Genomic DNA, 18,924 nt, shown 5'->3' with positions numbered 1-18,924 from the left:
ATGAAATTCTGGATTGAAAATTCTTTCTTTTAAGAATGTTGAATATTGGCCCCCACTCTCTTCTGGCTTGTAGGGTTTCTGACGAGAGATCTGCTGTTAGTCCGATGGGCTTCCCTTTGTAGGTAACCTGACCTTTCTCTCTGGCTGCCTTTAACATTTTTTCCTTCATTTCAACCTTGGTTAATCTGACAATTATGTGTCTTGGAGTTGCTCTTCTTGAGGAGTATCTTTGTGGTGGTCTCCATATTTCCTGAATTTGAATATTGGCCTGCCTTGCTAGGTTGGAGAAGTTCTCCTGGATAATATCCTGAAGAGTGTTTTCTAACTTGGTTCCATTCTCCCCGTCACTTTCAGGTACACCAATCAAATGTAGATTTGGTCTTTTTACATAGTCCCATATTTCTTGGAGGCTTTTTTCGTTTCTTTTTACTCTTTTTTCTCTAATCTTGTCTTCTCGTTTTATTTCATTAATTTGATCTTCAACCACGGATAGCCTTTCTTCCACTCAATCGAATTGGCTATTGAAGCTTGTGCATACGTCATGAAGTTCTTGTACTGTGGTTTTCAGCTCCATCAGGTCATTTAAGGTCTTCTCTACACTGTTTATTCTAGTTAGCCATTCGTCTAACCTTTTTTCAAGGTTTTTAGCTTCCTTGCGATGGGTTAGAACATGTTTCTTTAGCTCGGAGAAGTTTGTTATTACCAACCTTCGGAAGCCTACTTCTGTCAGCTTGTGAAAGTCATTCTCCATCCAGTTTTGTTCCGTTGCTGGCAAGGAGCTGCGATCCTTTTCAGGAGAAGAGGCACTCTGGTTTTTGGAATTTTCAGCTTTTCAGCCCTGGTTTCTCCCTATCTTTGTGGTTTTATCTACCTTTGGTCTTTGATGTTGGTGACCTACAGATGGGGTTTTGGTGTGGATGTCCTTTTTGCTGATGTTGATGCTATTCCTTCCTGTTTGTTAATTTTCCTTCTAACAGGCCCCTCAGCTGCAGGTCTGTTGGAGTTTGCTGGAGGTCCACTCCGGACCCTGTTTGCCTAGGTCTCACCAGTGGAGGCTGCAGAACAGCAAATATTGCTGCCTGATCCTTCCTCTGGAAGCATCATCCCAGAGGGGCACCTGCCTGTATGAGGTGTCTGTCGGCCCCTACTGGGAGGTGTCTCCCAGTCAGTCTACATGGGGATCAGGGACCCACTTGCAGAGGCAGTCTGTTCATTCTCAGAGCTTGAATGCCATGCTGGGAGAACCACTGCTCTCTTCAGAGCTGTCAGTCAGGGACGTTTAAGTTTGCAGAAGTTGTCTGCTGCCTTTTTTTCAGCTATGCCCTGCCCACAGAGGTGGAATCTATAGAGGCAGTAGGCCTTGCTGAGCTACGGTGGGCTCTGCCTAGTTCGAGCTTCCCAGCTGCTTTGTTTACCTACTCAAGCCTCAGCAATGGCAGACGCCCCTCCCGCCATGAGGCTGCAGCCTCGCAGGTTGATCTCAGACTGCTGCAGTAGCAGTGAATAAGGCTTCGTGGGTGTGGGACCCACCGAGCCAGGCACAGGAGGGAATCTTCTGGTCTGCTGGTTGCTAAGACCATGGGAAAAGCACAGTATTTGGGCAAAAGAGTACTGTTTTTCCAGGTACAGTCTGTCATGGCTTCCCTTGGCTAGGAAAGGGAAATCTCCCGACCCCTTGCACTTCCCAGTTGAGGTGACGCCCTGCCCTGCTTCGACTTGCCCTCCGTGGGCTGCACCCACTGTCCAACCAGTCCCAATGAGATGAACCAGGTATCTCAGTTGGAAATGCAGAAGTCTACCCCTCTTCTGTGTCAATCTTGTCGATCTTGCTGGGAGCTGCAGACCGGAGCTGTTCCTATTCGGCCATCTTGGAAGTGACTGAAATTGTTATTTTTATGTGTTCTCTGTTTTGCTTCCTCACCAAGACTCTAAACTCTGGATGGAAGTATATCTGTTGTTTATAATTCCCAATAGTCTTAGTATAATCCCTTACACACAATGACCATTGTATTGTGACCAATGTAGTAGTAAAAATTGGAAAAGATTTTCAATAAATATTATGACAATGAATGCACGTGTGTTTACGTGTATATGTACAAGTTAAAGTTACCAAAGATGATTATAGGTCAGCAATGACTAAAGGTGACTAATATCATAATGACTAAATATGGCTTGGTAGGGATAGGAAAATCAGCATCTTACCCATTTCCTGCCAGACTCAAGGTGAATAAGAGAAAGCTAAAAGATTGCCTTGCCCTAGGAGACAAGGTTAAGACCAAGTTACTAGGCTTATGGTGGTCATAAACCTGCAAATATTCTGAGAAGTCAAAGTCTGTTTGACATCCCCATATGGATATTCAATGGGCATTTCAAACTTAATGCTTTAAGAACAAACATCTTAATTTCCCATTGCTCCAACCTCCTTTTATTCATTTAACATATATTTATTGAAGGGCTACTATGTGGCAGGTAGTGTTTTAGTCTTGGAATGTCCATCAATGGGCATAACAAAGATCTCTGCCCTTGTGTTGTTTATAATCTGGCAGGGAGAAACAGGCAGTAGATAATAAACACAGTAGGTGAATTGTTAAGTGTTGTAGAAAAAGCAACAAGGTAGAAAAAGGGTAAGAGGAACTGGGAGTGCTGGTGGGATGGGCTTGGGGATAGTGATGGAGAGATGTAGGTAGCAACTTCAAATGGGGAGGTCAGGATGACCTGACTCCATTGTCAGGTTGAAATTGGAGCAGAGAGCTGGAGTTGAGGGAGTTAGTCAAGTAGTAAGGTTATCCGGGGGAAGAGCATTCCAGCAAAGGGAACAAGTAGAGCAAAGTCAGGAGGTACTTAGAGTATCCCGTGAACAGCAAGGAGGCCATGTGTCTGCTGCAGAGCCAGTGATGGAGAGAGTATAAAAGGAGGTTTAGGAAGGAAAGCTGGGTGATGGGGATCAAATCATACAGGGCCTTAGGCCACTGAAAAGACTTTGGCTTTTAGTCTGAGTGAAATACAGGGAGTCTCTGAACTGTTTTGAACAGAGAAATAACATCTGACTTGCATTTTAACAGAATTACTCTGGCATCTCTGTTGAGTAAAGAATATAAAACGGCAAGGGCAGGAACAGGGGAACCTGTTAAGAGCAATTGCAGAGGCTGGGCGCAGTGGCTCATGCCTGTAATCCCAGCACTTTGGGAGGCCGAGGCGGGTGGATCACGGGGTCAGGAGATCGAGACCATCCTGGCCAACATGGTGAAACCCCGTCTCTACTAAAAATACAAAAATACAAAAAATTAGCTGGGCATGGTGGCGGGCGCCTGTAGTCCCAGCTACTCGGGAAGCTGAGGCAGGAGAATGGCATGAATCCGGGAGGCAGAGCTTGCAGTGAGCTGAGATCACACCACTGCACTCCAGCCTGGATAACAGAGCGAGACTGTCTCGGGAAAAAAAAAAAAAAGAGTGATTGCAGAAATACATGCAGAGAAATGGCAGTGGCTTGTACAGGGCCACAGCAATGGAGATGAGGATGAATTTTTGGATTCTGAACATATTTTGAAGTTAGAGTCGGCATGGTTTTCTGACACTTTGGTTATAAAATGTGAATCCAAGGCTTTTTGCCTGAGCAACTATTTAATAGAAGAATGAAAGTGCCATTAACTGCAGTGGGAAAGACTGTGGGGGGAGCAGGTTTGGAGAAGATAAGTAGTTCAGTTTTGGATATGTTAAGTTTGTGATATCCAAGTAAAGATTTTGAATAGGCAGTTGGATGTACAAGTCTGGAGTCTGGGAAGAAATCTAGGCTGGGGCAGAAATTTGAGGGTTGTCACCCTGTAGATCATGTTTCAAACCACGGGACTGTATGAGTTTCATTATACCAAGGAAATAAGTAGTAAGAGAAGAGGACCAAAGGCAGAACCTTAGGGATGCCACCTCTGTTGCCTTTGTTCTCTTTCATCTTTTCAGTAAATGGCACTACTATCTCCCTGATTTCTCAAGCCTAAAATCTAGAAGTCGTCCTTGATTTCTTCCTTCTACATCCAGACCCGTCCTCTTTGTCTCCACTACCACCAACCTAGTCCAAGTCACCATTATCTTCTAATACATCTCCATGCTTCCCCATTTGTCCCCCTACAGTCATTTTCCATCCAGCAGTCAGAATGATCTTGACAGAATGAAGGTAATTCTAATTGTATCACACCTCTGTGCAAAGCCTGCCAGTGTTCTGCACAGCAAACATTGTGAATGTTCTGACTCACAAATCACTGTGAAATATTGTCCAACGTGAAACAGAGTGAAAAGGCAGCCTACAGAAAGGAAAAAAATATTTTTTTCTTAGAATAAAATATTCTAATAAAATATTAACCCCCTAAAAAGGGGTTAATATCCAGACTATACAAAGAACTCCTACAACATAACAATAAAAAACAAATAATCTAATTTAAAAATGGGCAAAGGACTTAAATGGACATTTCTCTAAAGAAGATATACACATGGCCAACAAACATTGAAAAGATGCTCTACATCATGAATCATCACATACCCATGTTCATTGCAGCATTATTCACAATTACCAAGAGGTGGAAGCAATTAAATGTCAATTGACAGATGAGTGGATAAAGAAAAGTTTGTATATACAAAAAATGGAATCTTATTCAGCCTTAAAAAAGAAGGGAATCCTATCATATGCTATAACATGGCTGAACCTTAGGGATATTACGCTAAGTGAAATAAGCCAAAAAGACAAAATACTGCATGATTTCACTTATATGAAGTATCTGAAGTAGTCAAACTCTTAGAAACAGAAAGTAGAAAGGTGGTTGCCAGGAGCTGGGGAGAGTGGCAAAAGGGGAGTTGTTTATAATGGATATGGAGCTTCATTTTTTGCGAGATGAAAATGTTCTAGGGCTGGGTGCGGTGGGTCACGCCTGTAATCCCAGCACTTTGGGAGGCCGAGGCGGGCGGATCACCTGAGGTCAGGAGTTCGAGACCAGCCTCAACATGGGGAAACCCTGTCTCTACTAAAAAAAATACAAAATTAGCCAGGCGTAGTGCTGCATGCCTGTAATCTCAGCTACTCAGGAGGCTGAGGCAGGAGAATTGCTTGAACCTGGGAGGCGGAGGTTGCGGTGAGCCGAGATTGAGCCATTGCACTCCAGCCTGGGCAACAAGAGCGAAAGTCCGTCTCAAAAAAAAGAAAATGTTCTAGAGCTCTATTGCACAGCAATGTGAATATAGTTAACACTATTGTACTGTACATGTAAAAATGGTTAATATGGTGAAATTTGTATTATGTGTTCTTTAGCACAATCAAACAAAAACCAAACCCCTCCTGTGGTTCCTACTGCACTTAGGATAAAATCCCCAACTTCTTGCCCTAGCTGCCAAAGCTGTTTATGATGTTGTTTTGCCAGAATCCCTCGACCTCAACTTGTGCCATTCTTCCCTTGTCTGTTATTGTCCAGCCACAGTAGCTTTCTTTCTATTCCTTACACTTACCAAACTTTTCCCCCTGCCTTTGAAATGTTCTTCCCACTGACTTTTACCAGGCTGGCTGCATCTTGTTTTTCAGATCTTGACTTAATATTACCTCCTCATGAAGGCTTTTTATAACTACCTAGTCTCTAGTTGCCACCAATCAGTAGCTGTATCACATCACTCTACTTAAATTTTCTAGGCCGGGCGTGGTGGCTCACGCCTGTAATCCCAGCACTTTGGGAGGCTGAGGCGGGTGGATCACGAGGTCAAGAGATGGAGACCAGCCTGGCCAACATGGTGAAACCCCGTCTCTACTAAAAATACAGAAAATTAGCTGGGTGTGGTGGCATGAGCCTGTAGTCCTAGCTACTCGGGAGGTTGAGTCAGGAGAATTGCTTGAACCTGGGAGGTGGAGGTTGCAGTGAGCCAAGATCGCGCCACTGCACTCCAGCCTGGCGACAGAGTGAGACTCAGTCTCCAAAAAAAAAAAAAAAATTCTGCATAGCACTTCTCACTATCTGATATTTTTCTTATTTATACTTGTTTACTGTCTGCTTCCCCTATGTAAGAATTCTATAAGTTTTTTATATTTTAGAATTTAAAGTTTTTAAATTTTAAAAGAATGTTATGAGAAAGCAGGGACCTTGTCTGTTTTGTTCATCACCATATCCCCAAGCACCTAGAATAGTGCCTGGCATATACTAGGTGCTCAATAAATATTTGCCAAAAGAAAACTGAACTTCCTAGTCTTAAATGATCATTTCTTGAAAAGGACTACTCTTCTCCCCAAGCTCCAGACCTGTCTTTTTGAATTCCTTCTTGGGTATTTCTGTCTAAATATTCTACAAATACCTCAAATTCAACATGCCCCTTTCTGCTCAGTTACTCTCACAGACCTTATTTTTTCTGTTAATGGCATCATCATTAGCCCAATTGATCAGGCCAGAGGTCCTCTTTGATTCCTTTCTTTCTCTCAACTCCCACTATCTATCAGATCCTGTCAGTATCTTATCTCACATCTTTCCCTTCTCTTCCACAGAGTTGCTACCACATCATTTTAGGCCTAATTACTTTTTACATGTATCATTGTAAGAAACTGCCTAACCGGGCTTTTTGCTTCCAATCCCCCACGCCTTTCCAGACCGTACTGTCTTCTATTCATCATACTACTTTTCTGTTCAAAACTAACAAATGAAATGCCATTTTTTTTTATGCTTTGGAAAGCCACGGAAAACTTTATCCTCAGCCTCCTTTAGACCCTACTTACCTTTCCAGCCTCACCATTCATGACATCCCTGCAGCTCTGTGCTGCTGCCCTCATTCTGTGGCCTTATCAGCCTCATAGCTGGTGGTCACATACACCAGCAGCCTCCACCTTTACAAAGCCATTTTCCCTGACTGCAGTGCTCCTGAACCCCCGCATCCTTTTGGCTGACTTACAGTTTTATCTTTAAGATATAACTAAAAAACTGCCTCCCCAAGAAGCCTTTATAGATCTTCCCTCAACTCCAAAATTGAAATTAGTGGCATAGACCCATAATATCTCTATTATTAATATCATTTTTTTCTTTTTTTTCCAAGATAGGTCTTACTTTGTTACCCAGACTGGAGTGCAGTGGCGCAATCTTGGCTCACTGCAGCCTTGAACTCCTGAGCTTAAGCAATCCTCCCACCTCAACCTCCTGAGTAGCTATGATGACAGGCATGTGCCACCATGCCCAGCTAATTTTTTTGTATTTTTTGTAGAGATGGGGTTTTGCTATGTTGCCTAGGCTGGTCTCAAACTCCTGAGCTCAAGCAGTCTGCCCAGGCTTCCAAAATATTTATTGAGCACCTACTGTATGCCAGGCACTATTCTAGGTACTGCCTTCAGCCTCCCAAAGTGTTAGGATTACAGGCATGAGCCACCTCTCCCAGCCTATTTCATTTTTTAAATTGCGGTAAAGTATACATAATATAAAATTTACCATTGTAACTTTTTAAGGGTACAATTCCCTTGCATTAAGTACATTTACATTGCTGTACAACATTCACCACTGTCCTCTGCTATCATATTTAATTATTTATGGATGTAGTTGTCCCCTCCTCTGATTGGAAACAAAACGCTTGGCGTTATTTGTAAGTGCTGAATTAACATGGATGAACATGAATATAATCAGATCATCTCCTGAGATGAGATGTCACATCACAAGTATCCTTGTGATCCTGCTTGGGTAACTTCAGGATTGTGTTCAGTTTTCTTCCTTGTACTTATTCAAAATGGCATTGGTTAGAGTTCACGGAGTCCTGGATTTTTAAAGGTTCTTTGCCTAATTTCTTCTTTACAAGTTTTTGGTGCGTACACTTAACCTAACTTTTTTGTCTTACCAATATCTATCCTATAAATATGCCAGTGAAATGGAGCATATTGCGTTAGGTAAGGTGTGCATATTTCAAGAACTAGATGTGTTTCAAAGCACATAATGAAACTTCAGCAAAAATGAGATTAAGAGTTTAGGCTCCAATAATATTGCTGCGATTTTATTTCTGTCAAAGTTTTGTTATTTTTGCTGTATTGTTTGCTTTTCTTCAATGTTTTATAAGCCCCGGTTCTTTGATGAACTCCTAATAAGCTGTGCTTAAAACTATGACATTGACCTTTCTCCAGAAACAGGTTTCAGAATTGTCTGTTTTTCATGTTCTCTCCCTGCCTTTTCTCTTGTAATCAAATCAGCATGTTTTTGTTTTTGTTTTGGAGACGGAGTCGCACTCTGTTGCCCAGGCTGGAGTGCAGTGGCACTATCTCTGCTAACTGCAACCTCTGCCTCCTGGGTTCAAGCGATTCTTCTGCCTCAGCCTCCCGAGTAGCTGGGACTACAGGCACGTGCCACCACACCCAGCTAATTTTTTGTATTTTTAGTAGAGACAGGGTTTCACCATGTTGCCCAGACTAGTCTCAAACTCCTGAGCTCAGGCAATCTGCCCGCCTCCACCTCACAAAGTGCTAGGATTACAGGCATGGGCCATTGCACCCAGCCTAAATCAGCATGTATTTTTAAACATCATAGAATGCGAGGGTTTGAAGTGTCTTTTGTGATCATCTAACATACACTTTGCATATAAATAAATAAATAAAGACCCATGTTAATGCCAAAGGGAGTGAGTGGCAGAAGAATCTATGACGGAAGCATATCTTTTGGTGCTGTCAATGAAAGGGAAACAAATGCTTGGCATTATTTGTAAGTGCTGAATTAACATGGATGAACATGAATATAATCAGATCATCAGTTATTCTCCCTCCTGATCTGAAGGATCCTGTGTGACATCATCTGAGATGCACTGGGGGTTGAGGAAAGATGACCCTTAAAATCCACATTTGTACTTTGCAAGAGCAAGGTGAGATCATAGAGAAGTTACACCTGCTCCTTTCTCCACTTTTTAGTCTTTATCCACTAAAAACAAGATGTGAGAAAATCAAGTGACAAGAATGATAGGGTAATAGGCTGTCAACAAAATGAGTGTGTGGGCTTATATAGGTATAAACATGGTGAAGGTGATAGACCATGGATGCTTAGTCCCTTTTAAGTTCCATCTTCCGTTTAACACATTTTGAAAGAATTTATTGTGTCTTATTTTCCCCTGATTTGTGTAGCTGTGCCACCCTAGATAACAGTTTTTCTTTTTGCTCTTGCCACCTTCTTGATAAAGGGAAGTACAGTTAGAATCGTAGGTACTTAATAATGCTTCGGCATGAATATCCTTCACAACTTTGAGATGTGTACCCTTTATTTTCTTTCTGTTATAAATCTTAATTTCTTTGTGCCCTACTTTTCATATCTGTAAAATGGATGAAATAGTAGTATCTGCCTCATATAATTGCTGTAAAGATTAAATGCTAATACACATAAAGCTCTTAGAACAGGTCTGGTGTATAGTAAACACACAAAGCTGCTATTATTATTGTTACTGGTATTAACTGATATATTCATACTTTTTATAACTGCTCATCCTATTAATTAAATGTATTTTTTCACTATATATTCTTTTTCAATGTAAATTCCTTTTAATCTTCCTTCTTAGCCTCCACTATAGTTCAGATGCCTTCTCCAATTTCAAACAATTTAATGAAAAGAAAAGAAAATTTATACATCCAGAGATGGCTGATTTAATTTCTTCAGTCTTTTGGAGGGTAGAATTATTTTCCTTCTGAGAGTAAACTTATTTTTTTTATGTTACAGGTGGTATGCAAGATTACAATTATGTGTGGGCCAACTGTTTTGAGATCACATTAGAACTGTCTTGTTGCAAGTACCCACCTGCTTCACAGCTTCGACAGGAATGGGAGAACAATCGTGAGTCTTTGATCACATTGATTGAAAAGGTAAAAGTAGATGACTGGAAGGTTGGGGTATAGAAACAGGATTAAATACGGGAGAAATTTGGATGCATGTGAATGATAATCTATACAGTATTAGATGTCGTTTATCTCTTTTTATTACTTAAGATTATAAATTATCTTTAAAGATTATTAGATTATAATCTATTAAAACATATTCTAGCTCTGCTTCCCCTGCCCCTTACCCCCAGCTCTCTGCTCCATAGGGCTTCCTTTTCCTATCTTGGAACACTTACTTATACAACTGAAATAATTAGCCAAATTTGTACTCTCAGGTTCTTACAATGTCATGTGATCATATTTGCTAGTGAGCCTTTACCACTATATGAACCATGGACATCAGTTTAATTTAAACATCACCCAGACTAATACAGCAATTGAATACACCAGCAATTACACCTTGTTGAGAAAATTAAAAATCTGGCTTTGAGGAGAGGGAATTTTAAAAGCACCTTACTAGTGTCAAGTTCAGACATATGACTTAAGTTTAAGGATTTAATACTTCTGTCTGTATTTTGTTTAAACTTCAAGGGATTGAAAATGTTTTGGGGGAGAGAGAAGAGTCACTTTATTTTTTAGAAATTGTAGTATCGGTGCAGAGAGAAATTATGCGCTCTTGCCTTCCAAATTCACCGTCTCTGAGCTTGGATTCTTGTCTTCTTAGGTTCACATTGGAGTGAAAGGATTTGTTAAAGATTCCATAACAGGATCTGGGTTAGAGAATGCAACCATCTCAGTGGCTGGTATTAATCATAATATCACAACAGGCAGATTTGGTGATTTCTACCGATTACTTGTTCCTGGAACTTACAACCTTACAGTAGTTTTAACTGGGTAAGAATTTAAACTATGTAGACTCTTAGTTAAAATGTCAAGTCTCTGTTTTATATCTGAGACAGAAATATAGTCTAGTACATGTTGTTTATTTTTTGTGGCTTTTATTTTTCCTTATTTTCTGATTTTTCTCGTTTTATAATAAGAAAATACTATTGTGGAGTTTTTTGTCACATAGTCTAATAGTACAATGGGATGTGAAGCATAGTTGTAGCATTAGAGGAAGGACAAGTTTTAAAACTTGAAAAGATATTCAGCTGTGTAAAGCATTGCCTTAAAGCTAACCGAATACCAGAGTAGAAGAAACCCATTGCTCTGTAAATGACATTTTGAAGAACTGTCTTATCAGCTTTCTAATATATTAAATGAATGGTTTCCCACCTCCCCTGGAAAGCTTTCTGGAAGCTCACTTTGATAAGGATTTAATTGATAACCTTTAATCTTGAGCTTTCCTACTTGAAAAAGAAGTTGGAATGTCAGTTTGATAAGACACTGCAAAGAATTGTGTAATTTATCCCTTCTTTGAGTACTGTAGCAGTGGTTACAATGGAGTAACAACCACATCTTTCAACATGTTCTTTCCTTTGAGTGTAATTTTTTTGGTATACATTCTAGTGTGTGGTACTTGAGAAGATTTGGTGAGAGAAATAGTTGTTCAATCTGGGGTTCTTTGTGAGATAATGTCCTAAAACTCTTAAATTTACACATCTCTCTTTATTTAGTTTGAGTTTTGATAGATCGCTAAGTGTAAGAGGATGAAAAGGCTACTGTGCTTTTATAATATTAAAGCATTGTATGTCTTAACTATAAACCATTTACTTTTTCAAATTTTTTTTTCAGGTATATGCCATTGACTGTTACTAATGTAGTGGTGAAAGAAGGACCAGCCACAGAGGTGGATTTTTCTCTTAGGCCAACTGTAACTTCAGTAATCCCTGACACGACAGAGGCTGTAGCAACTGCTAGCACAGTTGCTATACCTAATATTCTTTCTGGAACATCATCCTCCTACCAGCCAATTCAGCCAAAGGACTTTCACCACCACCATTTCCCTGATATGGAAATCTTCTTGAGAAGGTTTGCCAATGAATATCCTAACATTACCCGGCTTTATTCATTGGGAAAATCAGTAGAGTCAAGAGAACTTTATGTGATGGAGGTATCTGATAATCCAGGTGTCCATGAACCAGGTAATTGGTATGGTCTTACACATAATTTCAGTAGTGCCCCTCAAAGCCATGTTCAATATTGCTATGTTTCATTCAGAAAGGTCGCCTACAGTTTGTATAACTGGCATTAAGAAAACCTAACTAAAATTAAAAGAAAGCAAAAAAGAAAATGTAACCAATCTTTTCCCAGAAGAGAAGGAAATCCTTTTGCTAACCCATATTAGGCATGGTATTTAATAAGTGCATAGATTAGATTTATTCTGCTAATAGTGTTTTATTTATTTATATTATATAGCATATATATGCTTTGAGCCTGCTCAGACATATGTATTAGTAAGGAAGCTGCTTTATAAGATATTTCTGAAGGTTTTTTCTGCCTCCTTTGCCAAAATACATGTTTAAAAAATTTTTTAGTATAGGATTTATATATGTTGCGGAAAAAAACAGAGTCCATGATGATTAAGAAGGAAAAAAAGCCTTCCATGTAATTATTTTGTTTTCAGGTGAACCAGAATTTAAGTACATTGGAAATATGCATGGAAATGAAGTGGTTGGAAGAGAACTGCTGTTGAACCTCATAGAATACCTTTGTAAGAACTTTGGAACAGACCCTGAAGTCACAGATTTGGTTCATAACACTAGAATTCACCTTATGCCATCCATGAATCCTGATGGGTATGAAAAGTCCCAGGAAGGTAAAGAATAGCATTTAATTCTTAATCATTTGATCATCATATAGAATGATTATTTTGATGGAGAAGAGAATTTGAACTGGTTCTTTTGGAATTTCTTCCAATTTTTTTTCCTTTTAATTTATGATTGATTTTAGCTCTTGTATTCTTATATGATGATCTGGTCTGTTCAACAATTAGGTGATCAAATTTATATATTTACTGGTGTCTTCCACTTGGTAATGGTTCTTATTTACTAGAAATAGAGTATAAGACTTTTATAAATTTTTTTATTTTAGCAATAGTTCTGTTGGCAAAGAGTCAAACTCTGTAAAATATTTGAAGAGATTTATTCTGAGCCAAATATGAGTGACCATGGCCCATGACACAGCCCTCAGACCCAGAGGACATGTGTTTAGGGTAGTCAGGGTGCAGCTTGGTTTTAAACATTTTAAGAAGACATGAGACATCAGTCAGACACATTTAAGATATACATTGGCTTGGTCCAGAAATCGGGCGAGGGTTGAAAGATTTATTATCAATCGAAAGGAATGTCTGGGTTAGGATAAGAGGTTGTAGTTACCAAAGTTTGATCATGCAGATGAAGCCTCCAGGTAGCAGGCTTCACAGAGAATAGATTGTAAATGTTTCTTATCAGACTTAAGGTCTGTGTTGGTATTAATGCTGATTGACTTTTCCTGATTTCCAAAAGAGAGGAGGCATAATGAGGCATGTCCGACCCCCATTTCCCATCGTGGCCTGAACCAGTCTTTCAGGTTAACTTTGGAGTGCCCTGGTCAAGAGGAGGGAATCTGTTGAGATAGGCCCTGCCTATTGAGCGGGGCCTTAGAATTTTGTTTTGGGTTTACAGTTCTTATTAAATCATTATTTTGGGAACCTTATTTCATAAGTGAAAAACCAAACCAGATATCTGTCTGAGTCAGTGACTCTGTTTTGACTCTCAGTTCTACTGCCTGTGCATATTCCAGACTTGCTAATTTATTGACTTCTCATTTCTTTGCCTTCCCTGGGCAAGCCCATCTCTCCTGGGGCGTTATAGTGTGGGATGGGACAGCAGACCCTTATGCACAACACTAGGGGAGTAAGAATTCATCTTTTCCCAGCCCATGATTTCTTCCAGGCAATGATATCTATCAGGCACCATAGTATAATATGGAGTCTCATGACTTATTACTAGCACTGACCTGACCATTGGGAGGATCAGTTGGTCATTAGTTGGTCATTAGTACCCAGAAGTTGGTCATTAGTACCCCAGAAGCTCACTTGAACAAATAGGCACAAGATCTTACTTACATATGTATATATTTCAGATTTTTCCCCCTAAGGTTCTCATTCTTTGTCAGTGCCACAAGTCCCTTCTACATACTCCCCACACCTTTCTGAAAGGTGGAACTAATTACACTAGTGCGCCCTCCAGTTTTCTTTAGTCTCTTGCAATTTTTCTCATTATAATGACAATAGTAAGGCTCCCACTCCCTATTAAAATGGAATATGCACAGTTAAGCTTAAATTGAACTTTCTCCTCCATCAGGTTAAACTTCCAGCTGTGCTCTTGGCTAACTTTATCTTTTTGTGATCACTTTAATGTGAGCATATCACAATTTTCTTTTCATTTGCTCTATTTCTTACAGTGTCTTAGTGAGCTTTATACAAGTACAGAGAGGAGTATAGAGTTCCTGGCCAGGCGCGGTGGCTCACGCTTATAATCCCAGCACTTTGGGAGGTCGAGGTAGATGGATCATTTGAGGCCAGGAGTTCAAGAGCAGCCTGGCCAACATGGTGAAACCCTGTTTCTACTAAAAATACAAAAAATTAGCTGGACGTGGTGGTACACACCTGTAATTCCAGCTACTCGGGAGACTGAGGCACAAGAATTGCTTGAACCTGGGAGGTGGAGGTAGCAGTGAGCCGAGATGGCGCCACTGCACTACAGTCTAGGCCACAGAGTGAGACTCTGTCTCAAAAAAAAAAAAAAAAAAAATAGAGTTCCCCTCTGATCAGTAATTTCCACTCAACATTGTGATAATGTCATTATATGTGAATTATTGACACTTAAACAGTGCTTTAATATAATTTGTCTAATTGGAATATTTTTCCTCCCAGATTATGAGCAGAGGGCAAAAATAAAAAGATAATGGTTTTACCTCTCTGTTCAAAATATCTGGAAGAGATACAGTTTTTAAACACGCAATGTGAAAAAGATGTGTTTTAACTGTAATGCCTAGCCAGGCGCTGTGGCTCACTCCTGTAATCCCAGCACTTTGGGAGGCCAAGGTGGGTGGATCACGAGGTCAGGAGTTCGAGACCAGCCTGGCCAACATGGTGAAACCTCATCTCTACTAAAGATACAAAAAATTAGCTGGGCGTGGTGGCGCACACCTGTAATCCCAGCTACTCGGGAGGCTGAGGCAGGAGAATGGCGTGAACCCAGGAGGCAGAGGTTGCAGTAAGCCAAGATTGTGCCATTGCACTCCAGCCTGGGCGACAAGGCGAGGCTCCGTCTCAAAAAAAAAAAAAAAAAAAAAAAAAGAGGTAATGCCTGACAGGTTCTTCCTGCCTGCTGCACAGGCAAAACAGTTCATTGAGACCATGGTATCTCAGTAAAGAGTTTAATTAATGCAAGGCCAGCCACGCAGGAGAATTGGAGTTATCACTCAAATCAGTCTCCCTGAAGGCTCAGAGGTTAGGGTTTTTCAAAGATAGTTTGATGGACAAGGGACTAGAGAATGGGTTGATTGGTTGGGGATGAAATCATAGGGATGTGGAAAACAGTCCTCATGTGCTGAGTCAGCTTCTAGTTGGGAACCACAGGACCAGCTGAGTTACAACTCACTCACTGGTCCAGGTGACGTCAGCTGGTTGTCAGAAATGCAAAAGTCAGAATAACATCTCAGAAGGCCAATCTTAGGTTCTACAGTAGTGATGTTATCTACAGGAGTAGTTGAGGAAGTTACAAATCTTAACAACTTCCAAAACGATGACTGGTTATCCTTTAATTACACATACATGTTAGCCAAATTCAGGCCCCTCTTATAATCCCAACCTTGTGACCTTTCATTAGTTTTACAAAGGTGGTTTAGTTTTGGGAAAGGTTGTTATCATCCTTGCTTTAAGATTAAACTGTAAGCTAAATTTCTCCCAAAGTTAGCTTGGCCGATGCCCAGGAATGACCAAGGACAGCTTGGAGGTTAGAAGTAAGGTGGAGTCTGGCCGGGCGTGGTGGCTCACTCCTGTAATCCTAGCACTTTGGGAGGCTGAGGGGGGCGGGTCACCTGATGTCAGGAGTTCAAGACCAGCCTGGCCAACATAGTGAAACCCCATCTCTACTAATAAATACAAAAATTAGCTGGGCATGATGGCAGGTGCCTGTAATTCCAGCTACTTGGGAGGCTGAGATGGGAGAATCGCTTGAACCCGGGAGATGGGGGTTGCAGTGAGCTGAGATTGCGCCACTGCACTCCAGCCTGGGTGACTGAGTGAGACTCCATCTCAAAAAAAAAAAAAAAGGCGGAGTCAACCATGTCAGATTTCTTTTACTGTTATAATTTTGCAAAGACAGTTTCATAATCATAGGTGATTGATAATAGCGAAGCCTGATGTGTTCACATTTGCCTTGAGTTAAGGTATCTAAAGTAGTACGTGTTGGAATAAAATATAAGTGAACATGGCTTATATTCAAATCCTTTATCATATCATACAGGAGATTCAATAAGTGTAATTGGCAGAAACAACAGCAACAACTTTGACCTGAACCGAAATTTCCCAGACCAGTTTGTTCAGATCACAGATCCTACGCAACCAGAAACTATTGCTGTAATGAGCTGGATGAAGTCCTATCCATTTGTACTTTCAGCAAACCTGCATGGAGGTATGGCAACTTTATATTCTACTAATCAGTTCTTGTTGAGAGCATTTGGAAATCCTGGTGGAATTTTATCTGTTTGTAGTGTTATGCTTTCTTAAAATGAGTATCCTGTTACTGCTTTTATGGCAGACAAAAGTAAAGGTCTTTTCTCATTACTTTTTCAGCCAGTGTTCTGGCTGTTTCTTTCCTCCTCCTTCCTCTCTTTTTTCCTCCTCTTCTCTTCTCCTTTTACCCCCATCTCTTCTCTCCACCCCTTTCTCCTCTCTTTTCTCACCTACTACTTCTCTTTCCCTTCTCTTACCTCCTCTCCCCTTTCTTCTCTGTCTTGTCTTTTTTCTCTTCTCCTCTCCTTCTCCCCCGCCTGTCCCCCTACTCTGCTCTTCCTCCTCCTCTCCTCTTCCTCTCATAGTTCTTCAGGTATTTTGTATTTATCTCTCACATTGGGAACTTGGTAACATATTCTTTGTCATTCATAAAAATTGATCCAAATGTTTAGTTCTGTTTTCTCCCTGAAGTTTAATAAACTCTTTTATGTAAATTTAGATTTTGATATTCTCTTTTTTACTTGGTATATCCTTAATTGCAGCAGAATGACCACATTCTCATGTAGTAACTGAGCTCATATACCTCCATATAATTTAGCAGGATGGATCGGTTGAATAGGATGAGTGTCAAGATTAAAAATCGCCACAATGTCCAACTAAGGTTACGAATAAGAGTGAAGATATCAGTACCCAAGAGAACCAAAATGTGTCCACACATAAACTCACTTGAACAAAATGTTCACTCATTTAATGTACAGTGCTCATGTATATGAATGTTCAATGTACATGAACGTTCATTCAGGATTATTCACAATAACAAAAAAGTAGAAACAACCCAAACAACCATCATCTGATAAATAGATAAATAAAATGTGGTCTGTCCTTACAATGAATATTATTTGGCTCAAAAAGGAATCAAGTGCTGATACATGCTACAACATAGATCCTTGAAACCTTACACTAAGTGACAAAAGCCAGTCATAATAGACCACATAGTGCATGATTATTATTTTTTTCTTTATCAAGTTGATTATATTTTTATGAAATTTTTAGAATAGGCATATCCATAGAGACAGAAAGTAGATTAAAGATTGCATTGGGCTGGAGTGAATAGTGGTAAGAGGTGATAGGGGAGTGACTGCTAATGGATTTTGGGGCTTCTTTTTGGAGTTATAAAAATGTTCTATAACTGGATAGTGGTAGTGGTTGTACAACCCTGTGAATATAAACAACTTTAAATGGGTGAATTGCATGGTATTTGAATTACATCAGTAAAACTACTAAAAAAAAAAAAGTGACAAGTATTAGCACCAGGGGCAATGGGGAAGAAATTTAGTTTCAACATTTATTGGAATATCCAGAAGTACCATAGTGGAGACTTCATGTCATATAGAGTAGCCTGCCATTTTAGAATGACAGTACATACTGATGGATATTTAGATTTAGGAGATTAATTGAGATTCTCCAAAAATTGCTTTGAAAGATTGCCAATAGTAGAAAAAAGTACTTCTACAGTTGGTAATCATATATTGTTCTCAAAGAGTCAAATAAGAACTATGAAGTTATGCCCTGGTTGGCAAAATAAATTTTTTGTTTTCTTTTATTATATTTTATGTGTTTAATGCTATGTTTGATAGAATTCACTTATTTAGAGCTTTAAAAATATTCTCATAATAAATCACACATCATGTTGGCTAAATCTGGAAAGTTAATAATAGTTACATTCCAGTGAAAATAAGTCACAGATTTACAGATGTGGTATCCAGACCTTGGCATGGTGAGAGGTAGGAATCTTCAGTCATGCAGACATTTTTCTTTCCGTGACATATTTTGTTTTCTCATCTTAAAATCCTTATTTAAATGGAGTTTGAAATCTTGGCAAAGCAGTTTGAAGGAGAATTTCTTTGTTGCTGTACAGGAGTAAAAAATCCTCATAGAGTCCGCAGCTGGAGCTTGTGAATTAAGCTGACAAAAGACAGATTAAAAGAAAAAAGCATACAAATTTTATTTGATGTTTGTATGCGGCACAGGCAACAGGCAGTGGGGGAGTTCATAGGAAAGACGTGAAACCCTCAAAAAAGCAGTGTTAAGGACTTAGTGCTCTCATAACAAAGGGTAATACCTTGTGGAAAAGTGACTACACAAAGGAAGGGGTTTAGACTTCTAGGGGTAATACATTGTGGGAAAGTGACTAGGAAATATGCGGGGGAAACTAATGAAAGATGAGGGTTATTTTACTAAGGTTTGTTTGTGTCAACTCATCTTGACGTTGACTATCCCATCTCTGATGGTACCAGGAAGGTGCCTTTCTCACGGGAAATTTATGCCCTAATTTTAGGCAGAAAGAGGGAGGGTAGATAGCCTTTCCTGCATCTGCTCTTTCTCAGTTGCCTTCAGCTCTAAATAATTAATATGCTAAAGAGTTATATTCTGGGGCAGAATGTTCTGATTCCTTTCCCTGCCATCTTTATAATTTAGA

The 18,924-nt window shown here is 39.8% G+C and overlaps 1 protein-coding gene across 1 annotated transcript in view; it reads left to right on the top strand.

Annotated features, from left to right (window-relative positions):
• The window catches only part of CPD (carboxypeptidase D), an 88,343-nt gene that overhangs the window by 33,231 nt on the left and 36,188 nt on the right, over window positions 1-18,924 (top strand). Inside the window, exons 3-7 of the mRNA XM_009432467.5 lie at window positions 9,684-9,826; window positions 10,506-10,675; window positions 11,516-11,865; window positions 12,348-12,539; window positions 16,237-16,404. Of these exons, the coding sequence (XP_009430742.4) occupies window positions 9,684-9,826; window positions 10,506-10,675; window positions 11,516-11,865; window positions 12,348-12,539; window positions 16,237-16,404 (1,023 nt within the window). The remainder of the gene's footprint in view (window positions 1-9,683; window positions 9,827-10,505; window positions 10,676-11,515; window positions 11,866-12,347; window positions 12,540-16,236; window positions 16,405-18,924) is intronic.

Source organism: Pan troglodytes, chromosome 19 (assembly GCF_028858775.2).
Source record: "Pan troglodytes isolate AG18354 chromosome 19, NHGRI_mPanTro3-v2.0_pri, whole genome shotgun sequence".
NCBI classification, from domain to species: Eukaryota; Metazoa; Chordata; class Mammalia; order Primates; family Hominidae; genus Pan; species Pan troglodytes.
The sequence above is the reverse complement of the archived record's forward strand: the minus strand, read 5'-3'. Positions and strand labels throughout refer to the sequence as shown.